General features: G+C 39.4%; 1 protein-coding gene across 5 annotated transcripts in view; it reads left to right on the top strand.

Annotated features, from left to right (window-relative positions):
- AASS (aminoadipate-semialdehyde synthase) overlaps positions 1-5,438 on the top strand; it is a 61,299-nt gene extending 55,861 nt beyond the window's left edge. For all 5 annotated transcript variants that reach the window (XM_042923191.1, XM_042923183.1, XM_042923197.1 and 2 more), the window contains 4 exons: positions 1,737-1,852; positions 2,537-2,625; positions 3,156-3,332; positions 4,472-5,438. In XM_042923191.1, the coding sequence (XP_042779125.1) occupies positions 1,737-1,852; positions 2,537-2,625; positions 3,156-3,332; positions 4,472-4,590 (501 nt within the window). In that variant the 3' untranslated portion in view covers positions 4,591-5,438. The remainder of the gene's footprint in view (positions 1-1,736; positions 1,853-2,536; positions 2,626-3,155; positions 3,333-4,471) is intronic.
- The last annotated feature ends 8,408 nt before the right edge of the window (positions 5,439-13,846 follow it).

Genomic DNA, 13,846 nt, shown 5'->3' with positions numbered 1-13,846 from the left:
GAACTAGACTCCCCACCCCCAAATCCCATCAGTTCTATCATCTGATCATTTTTAACCATGAGTAATTTGAGTTTTCAATTATGAATTTATGTCCAAATCTGTGTTGCATTAAAATCTCAGAGTCTCAAGGCCGGAAGGGACTCTGAAGGCTTGGAATTGCATGTAAAGTAGCGTTTCCACTAACTGCCAGGTGTTACCAGGTGGTTATCCAACTTGAACAAATGTGCCCACATTCCAGTAGAAAATGCCAGAAATTTATCATAAGGAGAAGAGGATCAGTATTGCTAACTTTGGTATTCTTGCTAGCTATTGCTTTAGATTCAGTTTTCTATGTTATCTGAAAGCCTTCCAAATCTTTCTTACCTTTCATAAATGTATGTGTTGGACAGGAGTGAGTAAATATATACACAGTGAATTCCAAGACTGAGGCCGTTGGATTGGGAGGGTTGGTACTTGTGAGAAGTAAGTCCACCGACCCAATCAAAGGAAGGACGCAAAGACTCGGAGCACAGTGAAACGAGGCTTTAATCAACGTTCTTGCAAGACTGGGTGTCTGATGGACAGGCACACTCAGGGCAAGTCAGGGCGGACAATTTATCTCCTAGTGTGCAAGTCCCTCCCCTGGTGCCTCATTGGCTGAGCACTACAGAGGTTACAGCCTTACCTGGAAGCCTCCTATGCCCATGTAAGGCTTTGCCTTACATTCCTTGAGGTGATGCAGAGACCTCAGCTCTTGGGTGCATGCTAATTGCAAAGCCCGCAAAGTTAAGTCCACGAAACGGAGCGGGGAGAATAATCGGGAATTGAAGTGTCTAAGGGTTTGAGACTCCATTTCAGGGGGGTGGTTCATACATATTTCCAATAGGTTGTAAACCTATTGTTAACTAGACAGCAACTGCTTTTATTTGGTATTTCTGAAAATGAATCATCTCACTTCTCACAGTAAGGGGGGATGGATCAGTAGTTTGGTAGCTATAGTTTAGAATAGGGGCTGGTGAGGTGTTTTTGTTTTTGTTTTTGTTTTTTGGTTTTTTGGGGTTTTTTTTTTGGTAAAGGGCCAGATTGTAAATATATTAGGCATTATGGGCCACACATACTCAATTCCTCCATACACAAATACATAGACAAATGAACATGGGTATCTTCCAATAAAATTTTTTCTTGAAAAAACCAGGTGGTGAACCAGTTTGTTGATTCCTAGTCGAAATTACAACTTTTTTCCTTGAGATCCTGGAAAAAGTCTTGTTTAGAAAGTAGAGAAAGCTATGACTGCTGCTTAAGTGTTCTTGCTTTGAGGTTTTATCATCTGCCAGGTCTTTCTCATCTCTTGAACCTACAAAAGAACTCCAGTTGCTTCTGGCAACTGTAGCAATGAGCCCCTTTCACTTGATCCTGGCCAAAATGGGTCTTGGAGGGTAAGGGAGAACAGGTAAAAAAGTAATGGAGAGGATATGCAAAGGCGAGAATGTGATGGGAAATATGGTACCATCTATTTTTTATTGATTTGATGTTATGACCTATTTTTATTGCTGAAATATTATTTAGGAATATAATTTATTCATGTGTGGGTGTGCAGACACGTGTATGCATATATATGTGTTACTGTTTACTATTTCTAGTCCTTTCTAATTTAAAATTTGAGGTGCATTTGAGGTCAAATGTCTTAATACGATAATTTCTCAGCTGATTTTTTTTTAATTAGGAATTTAGGATTCTGTCTTTATTTTTATAACCAGAAAGAACTCCTTTGTGAACTTGTTGGGATTTCACGCTCCTCCACGCATGATGTGCTTAAGGAAGCTGTCTTTAAGAAATTAGGAAGAGACAATACCCAGCTGGAGGCTGCTGAACGGTAGGCATGCACCAATCAACTTAGAGAGCAAAATGCTGGATTATCTCAATATCAATGATTACTTAGTCCTTTCTAGTCAAAGAGAGGTCAAGATGAAACCAGACATTTTGCATTGTCTTTGACTAATTTGCTGCTCTAATGTTGGCCTGTTGTAGAGAGAGATTGCCATGTATTGAGTTCATGTGGGGATAAAAAGCAGATAAAAAGAGAAATTCAGTGGCGATTATAACTTGGAAAATACTTATTTTGAAACACTACTACTTTGAGAACTTTCAGTTCCCAAGAAAGCGGGGATATTTTTTTCTCTCCAGAAGGAGATTCTCCTGGTCTTCTGGAACCCACTTTAAAACGCTCATTCACACAGCTGTGGCATATTATGCTGGTCTCCTTAATGTGGGAAAACTAACCTGTAAATTAATCTCATAAGAAGCTTTGCAACAGCATAGACTAACAATGTGTCAGTTCTGCTCCAGAGAGCACTGCCCCGGGGAGTCTGGGGATGATTCTGAAGATGAAAACATTACTGTTGTTATTGTTATTTACAACTCAGGAGAGTCCTATAGCTTGGGTTGTCATCTTGTGGTTCTTCCCTTTCAAGGTAAGATCCAAAGAGCTCCCTTCTGCTTCCCAAGTGAGATTATGTGTAGGACTTGTCCCAACCCAGCTGCCTCTTGTGCTTCTCAGGTTGGGCTTACTTGGGGATGAACAAGTCCCTCGAGCAGAGTCTGTGGTGGATGCACTCTCCAAGCATTTGGCCAGGAAACTCTCCTATGGTAGGTAGGCCTTGGGGTGTTAGCTACACATCCCAGAAGCAGCAGCATCGGATGCAGTCAGCACGGCTAGTGAATGGGATGGGAGGCTGGAGCCAAGCGGTAGTGGGAGGAAGTATGCAAGGAGGGAAAGGGCGCTTGCGCTCTTTTTCCAGAGGGAAGAATCAGAGAGCTATCAAATAGGAATGAACTTGGGGAATATGGGAAAGGAACAGATATTAGCTTCACTTTTAATGCATTAGGGAAATGCTAAAGGAGCATTTTTGAGTGAGGAGTGGGTGTTCTATCGCAGTGCCCTCACATCTGTAGCTGGGCTCCTGTGCTACCAGCCTGACCAGAGGAACGTGGGCAGGGTTATCGTTTCTTGAGTTTTTCACTTGGTCTTTGGACTAAAAAGCAGCATAGATAATGGTCTAAGGACCGCATATGATGGGAGGAGAAAGTTGTGAGAGCAAAAGGGCAGGAGCAGATGAAATGCAGTATTGGAGTGTAATGATAATGACATTTAATAATGTCTGTTTATTTATTTTAAGGCCCTGGAGAGAAAGATATGATTGTGATGAGAGACAGCTTTGGAATCAGACATCCTTCCGGACATTTAGAAAATAAAACCATTGACCTTGTGGTTTATGGGGACGTCAATGGCTTTTCAGCCATGGCGAAAACTGTGGGGTTACCCACTGCTATGGCAGCCAAGATGTTGCTTGATGGTAAGTTCCTTCATTGGAGAACTGAATCTGTCTCCATATCATCTCTAAGTCATTCGGTGCCTGGATGTCAAATAATTACTCGTGAGTATGACACTGGAGTTCACTAAAAGTGAGCCGTCTCAGAAGTTGAGTGCTGACTGGGAGATCACGTTGTGGTGAGTAAAAGCCACGGGTTTTGGAGTTAGCACCTATTTCTCTCCGAGTTCAATCACAAGATGGCAGAGTCATGGGGTGCAAGTTACTCAGCGTCTCTGAGCTAGCACTCCCTCATCTTTAAAGTGGGGATTGTCTTCCCTAATTCAGAGGTTTTTGGTGACGCTGAAGTGAGATAATACATAAAGATCCTACCACATATGTGTCCCCCCCCCCCCCAGGCAATATTAATTCTTCCTTTCCTTCGTTTTTCATATTTTAGGGGTAGTTAACACTGAAATAGCAGAGGGGATTCACTTTCATATCCTCAAAAAATATAGACCATGTTTTATTATTCTTCATGTCTCAGTATGTTATCAGTACTCAATATTTTGGATTGAGCAAATTCAGATTTCAACCGTCTTCTCTCCCCTTAAGATCATCTATACATTCAGTAAGCACTACCTCTGAATAGAATCCCCCATTTGGCCCTTGTGAGTATGTGAAGGGAATAACAAACATCAAGCACATAAATGTGAAATGCTGAGAAAATGTATCTACAATAGCATATCAGCTAATATCAAATTAAACTACCTACTTAGTTCTTGAGGAACCAAAGTTGAAGAAGTGATGAGGAATGAGGTCATCATGGGCTTTAAGAAAAGTACTCAGACAGGCTCTTTCAGTCTCCCTCAGAGAAGCCTGTGCCCAAATAATCAGACTGGTTTTAATTCATTCTGTTGTTGTTATGCTTTTTTTTTTTTTAAATCAACAAATAAAGCAGACAAGTTAAGTTTACTTTCCTTTCATACTACTCTTTATTCTCTGATCATTTTGGCAGTAGTTAATGCAGTTAGACGCATGCACTCTGACTCTGTCCCTGAGTCCCCCTGTGCTTTCAGTCTCCAGGTAACCCCTTTCCCTGTTAATGGTTTGGAGACCCTTGCTGTGGAAACTAACCTTCATAACACCTTTAAAGTGGTAACTACAGATTTATTTTCTTCTAGGTGAAATTAAAGCTAAAGGCCTGATGGGGCCCTTTTCAAAGGAGATCTATGGACCAATTTTGGAGCGAATTCAAGCGGAAGGCATTATATATTCAGCACAGAGCATAATCACACCATAACTGAGAATTATATCTTGTTATCTTCCCATGTAGCGTCGTTTTGAACATTTGTGCAACAAACATGCTTGCTAATGTACTACTTTGAAATATAAAGCATGATATTTTTTTTGAGTCAGTCAATGTAATGATATTTTTAAAATATAAGTCTCTATTTTAATATGAAAGCATTTGGAAAAGGAGATGCCAGTAATTACCAGAGAAGTTTAATAATTCTACATGTATTTTTTTCACGTGTATGTAAAAGTGATGATTGTGTTATATGTTAATTTATTGTGCAGCCTTTTTTCTTATAAGAATATATTTTCCTATCATCAGCAGATAAACTTTTATCTTTTTTGGTAAGAAAAAAATTTTTCCACAGCTATATTTTTGTACTTTTCAAATGAGTCAGTTGGACACTTTTAGATTACTTACCTATGAACCTTTGCAATAGTTCTGTTTTATGGCTTTTTGGTAAAATTATGATTTATCTAGTAAATGACATTTCTTATAGTTTTCTTTTGAGCTTTTGGAAAAGGAAATAGGTAAGATTAAATGAAAATCCACATGATCACCTTGTTAGAGACAGAAAAAGCATTTAACAAAATCTAACACCCTTTCATAATAGAAAGACTCAATAAACTAGGAACTGACTTTTTTTAACCTGATAAAGAACATCTATGAAAAACCCATAGCTAGCATCACATTTAATGATGAAAGGCTGAAGGATTTCCCCTTGAAATCAGAAACAAGACAGTAATATTTGCTTTTGGCTCTTCTACTCAACTTGTACTGGAGGGTCTAACCAGGGCAATTAGGCAAGAAAATGAAATTAAACACATCCATATTTGGAAAGAAGAAGTAAAACTATCTCTATTTGGAGATGGTATGATCTTATATATAGAAAATCCAAAAGAAGACTTTAAGAAAATTATAGAACTAATACTTGAGTTCAGCAAAGTTGCAGGACACAAGATTAATATAAAAAATGAATTGTATTTCTGTATAATTATCAATAAATGAAAACAAAAATGATACTGAAAAAATAATTAAACTTACAGTAGTATGAAAAAGAATAAAATAGGAATAGATTGAGAGTCCAGAAATAATCCTCATATTTATGGTCAGTTGATTTTTGAAAAGGGTGCTAAGACAATTCAATAGAGGAAAATAGTCTTTTCATCAAAAGGTGCTGGAACAATTAGATATCCACATGCAAAAAAATGATGTTGGACCCCTACCTCACAGTATATGCAAAAATTAACTCAAAATGGACCAAAGACCTAAATGTAGGAGCAAATGCTATAAAACTTTTAGAAGAAATCATAGATGTAAGTCTTCATGCCCTTGGATTAAGCAATGGTTTCTAAAATAATTGAAACCAAAAACACAACAAAAAAGAAAAGTAGATAAATTGGGCATCATCAGAATTAAAAACTTTTGTGCTTCCAAGGATACCATCACAAAAACAAAAAGACAACCCATACAATGAAAGAAAAATTTTTGCAAATCATATATCAGGTAGGCATGGAAACTGTATTTAGAATATGTAAAGAACTACTATAACTCAATAAGTAGACAAAGAACCCAACTTAAAAAGTGGACTAAGGGCGTAAATTGACAGTTCTCCGAAGAAGATATACAAAACCAATAAGCACACGAAAGGATGTTCAACACCATTAGCTACCAGGGAAATGCAAGTCAAACATACAATGAGATACCACTTCATACTTACTAGGATAATTATGATGAAAAAGATAATAGCAAGTGTTTGTGGGGGTGTGGAGAAATTGGAACTCTCATAAACTGCTGGTGGAAATGTAAAATTGTGCAGCCACTTGGGAAGACAGTTTGGTGGTTCCTCAAAAGGTTAAGCATAGAGTTACCATAGGAGTCAGCAATGTCACTCTTAGGTGCATACCCCATAGAAATGAAAACGTATGTCCACACAGAAACTTGTAAACAAATGTTTATGGTAGTATTATTCAAAATGGCAAAAAATCAAAACAAGCCAAGTGTTCATCAACTAATAAATGAATAAACAAAATGTGATATATCCATACAATGGAATATTACTTGGCCGTAAAAAAGGAATGAAGTTCTGATACATGCTACAATATGGTTGAACCTTGAAAACATTATGCTAAGTGAAAGACACCAGACACAAAAGTCCACATTTTGATATGATCTCATTTATAAGAAATTGTCCAGAATAGATTAGTGGCTGCCTAGGGCTGGGGGCTTGGGGGAAAGTGGTAGTGACTGCTAATGAGTTTGGGGTTTCTTTTTAGGGTGGTCAAATGTTGTAGAGTTGATTGTGGTAATGGTATCACAACTCTGTGAATATATTAAAAATCACTGAATTGTATACTTTGTGTGAATTACATAGGTTGTGAATTATATCTCAAGTTGTTATAAAATGATTCAATTATAAATAAAACCTTTTCATTTTTGTTCCTTGGGGAAAAAACATTTCCATTTAGAAATATAAACTACACCCTTGTTTGACTTTTCAGGACTATTCTCATATCCTGGCATATGGAATAAATTCTGCCCTTGAAATAAGGAGGCATTATGTGTAGGGTATATAGAAGTTGAGAGGGGTGCCTGGGTGGCTCAGTCGTTGAGCGTCCGACTTCGGCTCAGGTCAGGATCTCCCAGTTCGTGAGTTTGAGCCCCGCGCTGGGCTCTGTGCTGACAGCTCAGAGCCTGGAGCCTGCTTCAGATTCTGTGTCTCTCTCTCTCTGCCCCTTCCCCGCTCAGGCTCTTTCTCTCTCTGTCTCTCAAAGATGAATAAACGTTAAAAAAAAATTAGAAGTTGAGAAAACATCTATGCTATTTGAAATGGATCAGAGTTGACTAAGGTTTAGTCCCACCTGTCAAAAATAATATACGGAGATCAATACTAATACATAGAGACATTTCTGTTATGGCAATTTTTTAACCACAACATTGAGTTCAACATGGTCAATTAGAAAATATGAATGTCACATTGATTCTACCTGCAATCTGGAAGAGTGCCCAGATGGAATGGGAACTAGGGAACTAGCACCTTAGGTGGGTGAGGGAAACGTGTTGAGTGCTCAGTATAATTACTTTGTTGGACTTCATAATAGCAATGAATGATAAAGAGGGTATGATTGAAGAGCTAGGCTGTTATCTGTGCTGGTGGCAGTGCTGGAAAAGTAAATGTCAGTAAGTTTGAGTAAAGATGGGTGTAATCACACACTGCATTGGCTCTCAATCAGCTTTCCAGGAGAAATTTCAATAACGAAGATGGTGGTGGTAAGATCTAGGGGTGAATGGGTAGAATATAATTACAAGCGAATGGCTCACCAAGGGATCAGCAAACCTTTACTATAAAGGGCTAGATAGTACATATTTCAGGCTTTGTAGGCCAAAGGGGGTCATGACTTCTCATTTCTGCCTTTGTAGTGTGAAATCAGCCATACACAATACATAAATGAACTGATATGACTGTGTTCCAATGAAACTTTATATTTAAAAACAAGTGTTGGGCAGACGTGGCCCTTTAACTGTACTTTGTTAACACCCTGGTGTTACCATGGTAGTAGACTGAATACTCACATCTTCCAGATCTCTTTTGGCATCTTTCAGATATTATCTATATTTGTGTTGTCCAGTTTTCCTTGTCCCCGACAAAGGAGACCCTAGAAGTTCTTCCCCTAAAAGCAGTTTGGTTGATTTTACAACATATGAGCTACTTCTCCATAAAATAAGGATAACAGTAACTTGCAGGATAGTTATAAAGGTTAATGAGAAAATGTGAGGGTAAAGTCTGGCCCCTTGTAGATGTTCAAAGTTAGTGTTCTTACCTCTTTTGCCGTAACATTTTTGCCTGCCATTTATGTTAATGAGATTTTAGCTTAAAGAAGTTTTTTCAATCTTTTGGATACCTTTGGAAGATTTCTCAAGGATCCATGCTACTCAAACTATAGGTATATCTGCTCCATAATGAGAATCTTAAAGCAGTGGAGCGGAAAGGACCACAACAATCATTTAGTTCGGTCACTGATTTTACAGAAGAGAAAATGTGTCTCACAAAGTTAAATGCTTGCCTAAGGGGACGAGACTTAATATTGAAGCTTTATTGTCATTTGAAGCCATTGAAAATATGTACTTGATAAAATTTGGGAAACGCTTTGATTTATAATACCCCTCTTGTGGGTTATTAGGACCACCACTAGCCCATATGGTGCCTCTTTGAGAATTACAGAAAGACACTGCTCTTTCAAGACGCTTCTGTCAAAAATTTTCAAATATGTAATTTATCAGAACATTTTACTACCTTCATAATAAGTATTAATCACATTAAATACATGTCATAATACTTGATGTTTATGATGTGACTAGCTCCCCCTTCGTTGCAGCGCACAATTTGCAGTCATGCAGAGTAGCTAATATTACCCTTATGTGTCGTATAGATTAGCTTTCTTTACAAGGGTTTACGTTTGTTGATTGCAGTGAAACTACATTTACCAGACTTGAAATCCACCGGAAAGGATCCAGTGAGAAAAGCTTTCTGTTTTGGAGCAATACTTGGTAGTCACTGACTGCTAATCTGCTAACTCCCTTTTTCCAATTTTGTTTTAGTCCTAACACTCATTTTTACTTTTTATTAGCAAGAATTATGAAACATAGTGTTGGGTCCTAACTTGCAAGGTTAACAGGTTCTGACCTTCTCCTTTATGTTGTTGGTGTAAAATACAAGTTTTCTGGTGTCTTCCAGTGCTGTGCTGATTGCTAAAGTATACCACATCACTGAGTAATGCTTTCATAAACCCTGAGAATCTCACTTCCAGCCTCAGAGCCTGATAAAACAGCATTGATATGGCTCGTCTCTTTGAAGATGATTCTGGGCTGTTGCCAGGCACAACTAAAGCAGCAGCCGAGCACCTGGCTTCAATTCATTTGAAGTGCGTTTTCTTCTAACCAAGCCAGGTTCTTGGTGAAGTTGGCACAGGGTGAAGCAAGTCCCCACACTTGATCAGAAGCCCGGCAACTCTAATACAGAAAAATCCTGCTTATCTTACTAGCAAACTGTTGATAAAAGGAGTTTTTTCTTCTAAGTTGAGAGAAATACTTAAAAAGAGGTAGAAATTAAATGGGAATTGATAGAGGAAAGAAACTGGAATAGGCTGTAGAACAGAGAAGACCAAGAGAAAAGATGAGGGGCACAGATTGTTAAAATACTATAATAGTACGTTTTTTTTTAAACCTTAAATATTTTTGCTGGCACAGAGTGGTTCCATTTAATTTCTGGTGTGTGAAATTTTAAATTTAACCATTATGCAAATGGTTCAGTATGTAAGATGTTTAACGAAGATAGGCTTTGAACATCACCTTTATCGCTAAAGAATCCAAACGTCCTCACCTGAGCTTCTGAGTATGTATACACCCACCTACTACTAATATCTCTGTTGGGATATGTCCCAGTATAGATTTAAGAGTTTATAGTATAAACTAGGGTTTCTCAGTGGGGCCACTCTAGGGACGTTCCCCCAAAGTAGTTCTTCGACCTGATTGCCCATCTCGGGAAATGGCAACCACTGTCTTCTTCCTGTTTAGGATGTAATCCTTGATACTTTCCTTTCTTTTACTCCCACTTCAGCAAATCAGGACTGCTTCCTCTTCTCCACCGAATCCATCCTCATCCATGCCTGGACTTCATCCTTGTCTTTCTACCCACGTATAGCTCGTCTCATCCAAGGTCACTGTCATCTTGTATGTGGATCATTGCAACAGCCTTTTACCTGGCCTCCCTGTATCCAGAATTACTTCCTTGATGTCCGTTCTCCTTATAGAAAACACATTAGACACATTGGTCTTTCAAAACTACAAATATGATTATGATATTTCCTTAATGTTCTTACTGATGGGTATTTTCTGGGACCACCTACTTGTTGTACTTAACACATTGTCTCAGCGGCTGCTTCTGTGGGAACTCTAATATTCCAATGTATTTTTTAACACCCGTCATGAGGCCTGCAGCCTGGCATACAGTGGTGTGTGTGTGTGTGTGTGTGTGTGTGTGTGTGTGTGGTATAGTAGTGACACATTTAGAAGCCTGGTGGTAAAGTGTGGTAAAGGTGGAAGTATAGATAAGGGAAGGTTGTCATAGGCTCTGCTTGTATATAAAACAGTTTTGCTATCTTTTAGCATTAGCTGGTAATGCTGAAGAGGCACTCTTCACATTTCTCTTTCGTTTGTTGCTTCTTAGAGTGCTTGTTGAAATATCCCCAGAGCATAAGGGTGGGTAAAGGGCATCATTTTGTGATATTTGAATCAGCCCCAACTATCACAATCATTGGGTCACAATAGATTGAAATTATGTCATGATCAATAATCCAGGGGGCTGGTAAGATCAACTTTGTGCCTCTAAAAGATTGTTTTGGCTCCAGTGTTGAGAGGGACTTGGGAAAGGGTGAGAGAGTGTGATATTCAGAGGCCTCTGTTGTAGTTGAAGAATAAGAAGGTACTTAAAAAAACTGGGAATGTCATTTAGACACGTCTCCAGGGTACTGAATCAGTTATTAGGAAGAGGAAACATAAACCATGCCAGGTAGTAAAAGAGAAAGGCACCCAAGGCAGTAGGAGCAAGATCTTATACTCATAGCTGGGGCTCACGTATTGGGAAGCTTGAATCAGGAGTACTTGGTCTTCCCGTCACGGCTGCTATTGGTTCTCAACTCGATACACTGGAGCTCAGCTGCCCACAGGTCTACAATCTTCTTCCTTTGACCAGTAGGGTCAAGGAGAACAGGAAGATGGCCTCTGCCTTATTTCTGTATTCCAAATCTTGTGTGACAATATTTACAGAGTGGCCAGAGAGTCAAGAAACATAGGCAAATACATAATAAATGGGTTAATATTATATTACAGTGCATGGTAAAACAATATTGTCTATGTTTCCAGACTGTGGCTCTCTGTATTTGGTGGAATGTAATTCACCCCCACAGCTCTAGCTGCAAGGGAGTCAGGGGACCATAGTTTATAGCTTTTTGGGCTTTGAGGTTTAAGAAGTGTTCTAATTACTATCCTGTGTAACAAACCACCCCAAAATGGAGTGGCTTAAAACAAAATTTTTGTTTTAATTCACAGTCTGGGCATGACTCAGGGGGAACAGCTGTCGCTGCTTCACACAGTGTCACTTGGGCTGTGTTGACTGGGATCTGGGGGATGCATTGCAATACAGCTTGCTCCCAGAGCTGGCAAGGTGGTTCTAGCTGTCAGCTGTCAAGCTCAGCTAGGGAAGAGGGCCAGGGCCTGGTTTTCTTTCCATGTGGGTCTTTCCATGCGTGGGCTTCACAGCATGGTGGCCCTGTTCTCAGAGTGAACATCCCAAAAGAGCTGTATTGCCTTTTATGACTCAGCCTCAGAAATCACATGGTGTCACTTTCGCCATAGTCACGAATCCACCCAGATTCAAGGGGAGGGACCATAGATCCCACTGCTCAGTGGGATGAGTTTCAAAGAATCACATGTGCGATGGAAGATGCTGTTGAGCTATTTTTGGAAAAGACCATCTGCCTCGGAAGGCACCCTAGAAGGAGAGTGGCATGTGGGTGGACTCTGCGAATACAGTTATGACCCCAATTATCAGTCTTTCCTCATTGGCTTTCATTATTTTCTAACCACTTCATGTTTTGTTTAACTGGTTCTTTGAATCTCTTTACGCATCGCCATGAGCTTAGAACTGGACATAGTAGAATGACAAAAGGTGGAAGGTTTCTCATTTACTCTCTAAAAAGCCTCAGAAATGCAGGTGTAACTTCCTGCATCCATTAAAGCACTTACTTGAAATAAAGGTGTTATGAAAGAATTTTCTTTTTTTTTTTAATTTTTTTTAACGTTTATTTATTTTTGAGACAGAGAGAGACAGAGCATGAATGGGGGAGGGGCAGAGAGAGAGGAAGACACAGAATCGGAAGCAGGCTCCAGGCTCTGAGCCATCAGCCCAGAACCCGACGCGGGGCTCGAACTCATGGATCGTGAGATCGTGACCTCAGCTGAAGTCGGACGCTTAACCGACTGAGCCACCCAGGCGCCCCAGAATTTTCTTTTTTTTAAAAGAAATCTATTTTATGGTATTTATTTCTTTATTTGCTTGTTTGTTTACTCATTTATTTTTTCACTGTCATCTCTGGGCATTTATTAGAAAAGTAATTAACCATTCCCACTAGGGACTGCAGAAGGAAATTAACTTAATATTGGAGTTCTAGATCAAACTTAACAGGAAGGAACTCTTAAGTTTTCACGGAGTGGAAGGAAAAAAGGAGGGAGAGACAATCATTTAGGACCATGTTTCTCAAATTTGGCCCCTTTCACGGACATACTGTTGGGGAAGGGGTTTGCAAGTTTTCTGTGGTAATATTATAAATGTTGCATTTGACTTCTGTTCATAATCTAAACAAGTTAATATCCTCTTCTTCAGGTTTGCCTGGATGACCATCTTAGGGAAGGAGGAGCCCCATTATTGCAGCTGCTCTACTGAGACCTCTGATCCCTGTGGCACCAAGAGAAGAGCAATCGTGCTTAACTTTTCATGTGGCATTTCCCAAGTTGGGTCCTTAAGACCCTTCACAGTATTGTTGAATATGTCTTGTGAGATCTGTGAGTTGTCAAGATTAAGAACATGGATTCAGAGCAGTGATTCCCAAGACAGGATAGGGTGGGATGGGGATAACGACTGGGGAGACACATAGAGCTTGAAAAAGCACACTCAAAATACCTATTGTTTTTGTAATGCAAAATCTATCAAGTCAAACTCAACGGAGAAACTTTCAGGCAATAGCAGGAACCAGTTATAGATTCATCCTACGGGGTTTGGGATAATATTGGTTGAGAAACACTGGCTTAGAGGTAGAGGGGTCCTAGCATATGGAGAACAGTAAGAGACATGTGCCAAAGAGAAAAAATGTCTTTTGGGTCATTGGTTGAATCCTAAGCCATAACTTGTCATGGTCCTTTGGAACCCAAAGGGCCAATGGAGAAGAAATCCAAGATGTCTATCAACTTTCTCAGACCTATAGTTTGGGGCAAGTTAGTCCCCTTTCAATACTGAGTCAAAAGAAGGAAAAGCTGTTTTTGCCCCAAAATCCACCCCCCCCCTTTTTTTTGGTGAGCACATTTCAGAATTTTAAGTAAACAGTTGCTGTGGCTGTTAGCCCCAGATCCATCCACCAGAAAGAGTGGTCCTCATTTGAAATGCCATCCAGCTTTCAAGGGGGATATCATCCTGGGTTCTGCCCTATAA

The sequence above is a fragment of the Panthera leo genome, chromosome A2 (assembly GCF_018350215.1).
Source record: "Panthera leo isolate Ple1 chromosome A2, P.leo_Ple1_pat1.1, whole genome shotgun sequence".
Classification (NCBI taxonomy): domain Eukaryota; kingdom Metazoa; phylum Chordata; class Mammalia; order Carnivora; family Felidae; genus Panthera; species Panthera leo.
This window is presented reverse-complemented; position numbering and strand designations above follow the sequence as displayed.